This window comes from Hypomesus transpacificus, chromosome 19 (assembly GCF_021917145.1).
Source record: "Hypomesus transpacificus isolate Combined female chromosome 19, fHypTra1, whole genome shotgun sequence".
Taxonomy (NCBI): Eukaryota; Metazoa; Chordata; class Actinopteri; order Osmeriformes; family Osmeridae; genus Hypomesus; species Hypomesus transpacificus.
This window is the reverse complement of record NC_061078.1, coordinates 9,831,235-9,839,041: the sequence shown is the minus strand read 5'-3', so window position 1 is coordinate 9,839,041 and position 7,807 is coordinate 9,831,235. Positions and strand designations below refer to the sequence as shown.

At 39.6% G+C, this 7,807-nt stretch overlaps 1 protein-coding gene across 1 annotated transcript; it reads right to left on the bottom strand.

Moving 5' to 3' along the window:
- Positions 1-4,586: 4,586 nt before the first annotated feature.
- On the bottom strand, positions 4,587-7,131 carry LOC124481637 (troponin I, fast skeletal muscle-like). The gene is made up of 7 exons (XM_047041757.1): positions 7,082-7,131; positions 6,284-6,315; positions 6,089-6,125; positions 5,589-5,717; positions 5,347-5,436; positions 4,903-5,082; positions 4,587-4,800 (listed from the first exon to the last, which is right to left on the bottom strand). Exons 2-7 carry the CDS (start codon positions 6,289-6,291, stop codon positions 4,714-4,716), a joined length of 531 nt encoding a protein of 176 aa, XP_046897713.1. The 5' UTR covers positions 6,292-6,315; positions 7,082-7,131; the 3' UTR covers positions 4,587-4,713.
- Positions 7,132-7,807: the final 676 nt, after the last annotated feature.

Genomic DNA, 7,807 nt, shown 5'->3' with positions numbered 1-7,807 from the left:
ATGCAAATGACTCTCCACAGTCAACGTGAGTTTGGTCATGGGTCTGAGGTATTGTTGGCAGCAGGTAGCGACCTCCCCAGCTAGACGTGCATATTAATTTACTAATTTTTCCTGAGAGGCTGATGAATAAGAAATGGTCTAGTTTGGTTGCACCCATCTTTGGTTATGACTGTGCTACGAGCAACAGATGTCAGAGGGGAAGATTTTGTTACCCCTCTGCATATGTCTTCCTAGGTCTTTCTCTTTTTCTCTTTTTGTTACTCTCTCTCTGTCTCTCTCATCTAACTGCCTTTCTGTTTCTCTTGTCTATCGCTCCTTAATTTTTGTCTCTCATGATGGCCCTCTCTTTACGCAAGATGACAGTAAGACAACAACACAATGTATGAAGCTGTTTTGGTCTCATCATTGTGTAACAGTGGCTATCAATACATCTTGTTAACACAGGATGACAACAGCCATTCTTACTTTGTCTTTTTATTAGTTTATCCATATCAAAAGTTCTAAGAACCCCCTACACACACACCACCAAACACACACATGCTCCCACATAAGCAGTCCACCCGTCTCTCCTCAGCCCCTCACGGGACCCACAAACTCACAAACACTCCACCAAATGGTTACCAGGGCAACATGACAAAGCTCACTCACCAACAGATGCAGGCTAATTCTTTCATGATTACATGTAAGGCTGCTGTTGGACAAAGGAATCACTCAGTACCCAATAGGCATCCTTGTCTGGTGCCTCAACCCCCCACACCAAACCATTGGAGTTGCCAGGTCCCTTGTAAAGCAGGGTTTGGGGAAAAACAGAGTCAAAGCAGCAGCACATAGCATTGAAACCACTAAAACTTGTGACTTGACGTTTACTGGTCAAGTCACAGTGCAATATATGATGAAAAGGTATGTTAGAAAGTATTAATAGTTTGTATAGTAACATTTTGTATAGGCCTATGCAATATTGCATTGGCGTTTGTGAACCAGTGGAACCAACATCCCAGTACAGAACTGGAAGTTCAAAGTCCCACAGATTTAGCTTTTCCTACAGTATTGTTGAGTGACAGTGTGTGTGTGCATACTGTACATATGATTTTGTTTTGTGTGTGTGTGTGTTCAGTCCAAACAATCCCATCAGCTGTTTCCACTTGTATTTCTAAAACAACATTGGAGAGTAAATAGAACAGCTGCTTAACTGAACTAACTCTCCATAAGTAATAATAGAGATCACACATGGTCACCAAAATGGATATAATCAGGGGAAAACTGTTATACGATTATTTTTGTATCCACTTTACATTTACATTTACATTTATTCATTTAGCAGACGCTTTTGTCCAAAGCGACTTCCAAGAGAGAGCTTCACAAAGTGCATAGGTCACTGATAATAACAACAAGATAGCCCCACAGCATTGCGGGTAGTCAAAGACAAGAAGTACATATTGTGAACAACCAAAAAATAGTGCTAAAGGGAAGAGACCATAAGAGCATGTAGTTAAACAAGTTAAAATTACACAACATTGATCTCTAAGTGCAGGTGTACCTGTAGGAAAGCAATAAAAATAGGATTAACTAAAAAAGAAGAATACAACAGTTTAAATCAGCTACCACTAACCAACAAGAGCAACAGTCTAAGCAAGAGTCATTGTGAACCTTGAGGAAACTAGCGTTGGATTCAGCAAACCATTCCTAAGTACCATTGTACTCCCGGAACAAGTGCGTCTTGAGCCTTCTCTTGAAGGTGGAGAGACAGTCCGTGTCTCTGATGGAGGTGGGGAGTTGATTCCACCACTGGGGTGCCAGGCAGGAGAAGAGCTTGTGCTGGGACCGGGCGGTCTTGAGAGGTGGGACCACCAGGCGGTTGTCTGAAGAAGACACTTGTCCTTGTCAAACACCTCAGCTTAAAACATGTTGTCTCTATGATGTCTGTGTATCAAACATGTATTGGTAGTGACTGTCATTTAGGGTAACACAAAATACGATATTAAATTATTTCAACAAAACAGTTAACTTTTGAACAACCTAACCATTTTGGAGCATCCACTTGTAGTTGCCTGAGTGGTGTGTTTGATATGAGGTCACTTACACACCAGCTTGAATAGTAAGAGATTGAAGGGTGTTTACACAAACACCCCAGCAAATGGAAATGGTTATTGACCTTACAAAGCACATCTTTACAGTGGTAAAGGAAACCTTTTTAACATCTACTGAGTCTTAAAAAGTCCTCTTTTGTGAAGGTTGATCCTCAATCAGGGATGCTGGAAGTTAGTTATTCAAATGTAAGTGTTATGTCCCCGGCCTGATCCGGGCCAGGTTTTATGTTTTTTCCCAGGTGTTGGCTCCAGGTTTCCTGCCATACTCCATCCCTCCTGTGTTATTGACACAACTGCAACTCATCCCCTCATCAGCACCACAGTATTTCAACCCTGGTTTTCCAGTCACTCGTCGCCAGTTCAATACAAACAAGACGTGTTAGTATCGGCTCCCATGCTAAGGTAAACTAACTAGTGCACCCCTAAATATCCGGTTTCTCTCTGCCTGCTATAGACCGTGCCACATCCCCCGGTTCATCAGCCTGCCTGCCACGCTTGCCTGCCTACCACACCTGCCTGCCCCACCTGCCTGCGCCACCGGATCTCCTTCGTTCTCCTTAACCTCATTTCAAATAAACCAGTCAACCATACCTTCAGTGGAGTCGTGCATTTGGGTCCACCCACCAGTAGCCAGTTGGTCCATCCTAAGGGTGAGCTACTGTAGGAGGTTGCATGACTTAATTATTTTTAAAGAATTAAGGGTTTTAATTCTCATTAAAACCCAAAATGGAATGCCAATGAGGATATTATATTTATTGACATATTGTTTTTTACATTGGGAGGGTATCAACACTAAACAAGACTAAACAAACAATGTGACAGCACACGTATTCCCCCTGCTGGTAAAAAGAGGACACTGGGCCTCTGAACTGGAACTCTGTCCTGGAGGGATGTAAGCTCATGTTCCTATTTTATACTTCCATCTGTCCAATGACCATAAATAATGGCTTTTGTGTGAACCCAGAGTAAAGGAGAACCTCTCAAAGATCTTTTAGTTTCCTTTCAAAGGTTCATATCAGCACAACACCTTTAACTCATAAACATACATTGCCATCCACACAGATCATCAGACAACCCCCCCCAAAAAAATATATTGCGTAACATGATGGTTGTAACAGTATTCTTCACTTTGAAATCCTCTAAATTGTCATTAGAAGTGGAAGCACTGGTCCTCTGGGCGTCAATCACTCCAAACGAAAGTGGGGTGGAAGAATCCGCCCACTGTCTTGGGCTTCCTACTATGAGGTTTACTGAAGAGGGGCGCCCAGCGTAGCAGTCTTTTTGAGCTCAAGATATTTTAAGATCACATTGACAAAGGGGGAAGAATGGTGTATTGCCAGACACTTGCTTCATCATAGAAGGAAGTTTGGAGGACTTTTGGAGTTTAGAGGATGCTTAAATTGGTCACACTGAACGAAAGGTTAATCATGGGGTCCTAGAAATATTTCATATCTCTCAATGAGATGGTCCTTCAAAAGGCAACTGGGTATAACTTTAAAATTCTGCATGTTTGAAACGTTTCCATTTGTGTGGTGTGTGTGTTTGTGTGTGTGAGAGATTCAGAAAAAGAGAGAGAGGTGCAAGTGAGTACATTAAGAGGAAGGTGGTGATATGTCCCTTTTTAAATCATGATATTTGAGAAGAGAACTATCGACACAGCAGTCATTTATAGTTATCGTGGGTATGTATGTATGCATGTTCCAGAGCTCTACACTGATCACATTGTGCCACCTTGTGGAGGAAATTGTCATCCAAAACAACAAAACATTGTCTCTCCACAGCAAGGTACAGGGTAAATTATAGAATCATTGATATTTACTCTCCACTACAATTTCTAAACAAGCCATGTTATTGAATGGTTTTACATGTTCAAATACATCCATTACTAGATGTATATGTGCCCATCTCATGAGTAGCTAAGTAGCTTATACCATTGAAATGCACCTCAACATCATATGTTTATTTGCATAACACAGTAGCACAATCAAAGTGCTCTCCCAGGTGTCATTCGGCATACAGATAAGCCTGTAAGTGTAAACACGTTGAAGTTTGTACTTTGAATGGAGACGAGTGTAGACGGAGAGCCTCAATCTCTGTCTTATCTTGACCACACAGCTTTCACTGACATCTCGGACCAGTCAAGTTTACATCATCATTAACTCGTTTAGCAGACGCTGTTACCCAAAGTGACGTACAGGGGGAGTTTTTAACCTGTGACATCAGCAGGAAAATGCTTTAACACTGAACTCTACCTATTCCCATTTTTCCATTCAAAGACAATGTTTAGTTCAGTATTTTTTAGCAAATGTGCTTGCTCAGCTGCTACTGGTTTGTAATGCTTAAATGTATTGCAACTGATACAGAACTTGTTAGAAACTCCTGTTGCTTTTTATGACATACTAATGCAGTATGCTACTGTATACTGTGTGGGCTGTGCAGAGTCTAACACGTTGAACAAAGACATATTTTTTTTCTGGAATTTATTCACACCATCTAAAACATGGGGGGCAGGCGCTTATTACTTTACACTGGTTGGGAGGAGAATATAATAAACTTCATAAGGACATACGAGAGATCATGGAAGTATATGATTGCAACTGAATGTGTTTAGACATTTAGAAAGGATTTAAGCCTCAGACTCAAACATCTTCTTTCTTCCGTCCATACCAGCCTTATCTTCAATGTTCTTTCGCCAATCACCGGTCTGTATTTCCTGTTGTTTAAGAGAAGACATGAATGCTGTGGTTAAGAGTCATAGTTAAAATGAGCTCTTCTTTGAAAGGTAATGACTGAATAGCAAGTTTGGTTGACCCACCTCTTCCTTGTGCTCCTTCTTAACTTGTTTTAAGTGGGACCTCAGATCCAGATCTACTTTGTGTCTGGAGCCCAGCAGAGCAGCAAGCATAGCATCAGCAGACATTCGCACTTTCTTCAAGGCAGGCTTCTTGAACTTCATTCCATTTAGGTCCTGCACTTTCATCTTCAAATCTTCAATCTGTTTATAGAGAGAATTTTTTTTCAGACAAGCCCTCCTTCTACTGGCAGGATCAAACTAAATCACAACATTTGTAGCCTTTGTCAAATATTTAAAAATAAGGATATATGGTAAAAACATATTGTGTACTGTATACTGTATATTACCCGTGACCTATTATCGTTGAAGACTAGACAGTGTGTCTCGTAAGTATGAAGAATGAAATACTTTGGAATACGTTAAACTAAAAAGGATTACTATGTAAATGGGTGGAAAAGGCTACACCTCCTTGTTGGCCTTGGTGACTTTGTTTTCCATGTCATATCTCTCCTCATCAACAACATCAATCTGATGATGTAGCTTCTTGCACAGATCCTAGAGAAAAAAGTAAAGATGTGTTGAGATAAAATCACCTTGCAGACTAGCAGTATATGGCAGTTGCAGATAATATACAACCTTAGCAGATAATGGACAGATATAATGTGGGCCCCAAGAAATCCAGATGACTTTCTCCAGATGGAGTGTACCTGCAGCTCCAGCATGCTTCCAGGGAGGGATAAAACAGGGCAGTTCTCCTCCATGTATATTTGCTTCTCTTGCACAGCCTTGGTGGCCTCTTGCTCCAACCATTTGTGACCTATGTGGAGTATTAAACTCTGGAACATAGATCAGATAAAAGGGTTACTGTGGCCAGTTACACAGTGACTTTGCACAAGGCCAGATTAACTATTATATTAGATTTCATGGCGTCAGAGTATGGTTTCATGGAGATTGCACAGTTTTCAGTGATGGAGAAATAACTAAAAAGAAAAAAGGCAGTTTAAACAGATTATTATTGCTCTTGGTTATATTGCTGTGGTGACTACTGTTACAGACATGGTTTTATCTAGATCTCTGAAAAATCAGAAAAGTGAATGAAATACAATACCTATTTGTCCATAGACATTTTAAAATGCTATATTAACTTTTTACTCAGTGAGGGGGGTTCAACTTCACTTTGTTCGTGTCTCTACATTTGTGTATTTACCTTCAGATGATGCCTGCGGCTTGATGTCATCTTTTTACTTTCAAGAAGTTGAGGGAACAAAGAATGCAATGATGTAAAATGTATAACCAAAGGTAGGTATCTAATCAATGCCATTTGCTGTCTCTATGCTACCATTGATACTCAAAAGCACTATAGCTAAGCATTTGAGAAAACAATACCAGAATTATCACTTACTCAGACATCTTCGCTGGTGGTTGAGACCCTCCCTTTGAATAGAAAAGGTTTACTTGTTATATGTTTCCTGTGTCCCTATCCTCCAGAGTTTGAAGACACTTTTTATCTTCAGACTTTGAAACTTTGTTAAAGCACACATGTCTATATTTGGCAAGGGTTTGGAGCATCTGTTGTCTTCATATGGTGCTCATTCAGTGAATTCCTCACTGAGGTGGTCACACATGCACACCCCAAAACCACAACAGCTGAGAATGGTCCTGCCTTCATTGGAATTTTCTTGAAGTCTTCCAAGACAAAACCTATCAAAAGGTCCCACTGGGTGCCTACTCTGAATAGTTTAGACTAGATGGCAAGTGACGCCACAACTACCTCTGGGATATTGACACAATGAAGTAGGTATGACAATTATTTACCTATTGAAAATCTTCTGTTTTTACTTAAATAAATTGATTAGAATTAATCTATTGAACTGAATTAATTGTAATGGAAATAAACAGACATCTATCCATTGATTTAATAAATTACAGCAACTGAGGATGGTGTATTTTATCAGACAACCATTTTCATATCTTAAATGTAGTACCAAAAACCCACTGCCAAGGGAGACAAACAGGACACTGACCCCGCTGTGAGCTATCATTAAAAGCATACATTTTTGTGGATTTAAACCAACCCTACCCATCTTCTCAGACATCTGTGTACAGATAGTGTAACTATCTGTTTATTGGAAAACACATGATACTTAACACCTGATGATAAACAAGCCAAACATAAATAAAGGAATGAAAAGAATCTCACCTATGAGTGAAGAAGAAGAGCAGTTCTGTTGGCACAGAGATGTGTGAGACTGGCAAACAAGTGAGAAGATGTATGATGAGGGTATATATAGGGCAGTTCTGGGACCAGTGCACTGTTTATGGACGTCCAGACATCCTTAAACCAATGGTGTGGTGTCCCAGGAATATCCTCCATAAAATGTCCTCAAGAATCAGTAGTAGCAAAATTAACAATCGGATCAGTTGACACTAGTAAGACTATAATTGCAAATATTGCATTTTTCACTAACAAATTTAATTTAACCTTGTTACAGTGTAATTTAATTAGTACAAAACTGTGTAATAGGCAATGTAACAGCATGACCAACATAAGAGTACATCTAATATGCAATTAAGTTAAGAAAAAATATTACACAAATATACTTGTGCTTTTAAGCACCACTCTGAAAACAGTCTTTTTGCTGTTGTGGTCATGTTTTTACTTCTAGACTGTTCCACAATATAACTAGTAAGCTATTAAACTCAGTTAGTTACATTGCCTATCACACAGCACTTTCAGATAACAAGAAAACTGTAATGTAAGTGTTTTTTTTTAAATACATACATAAAAAGATTCCTGCATGGGTGGAAGATGTTTGTTCAACTTCAGAAAGGATATTGAAGTGAAAGTAGAAAGCAAAAACATTGATGGGGAAACTAAAACTGTAACCACATAAATAATACAGGGAATGAGCTAACTCAGATGTAA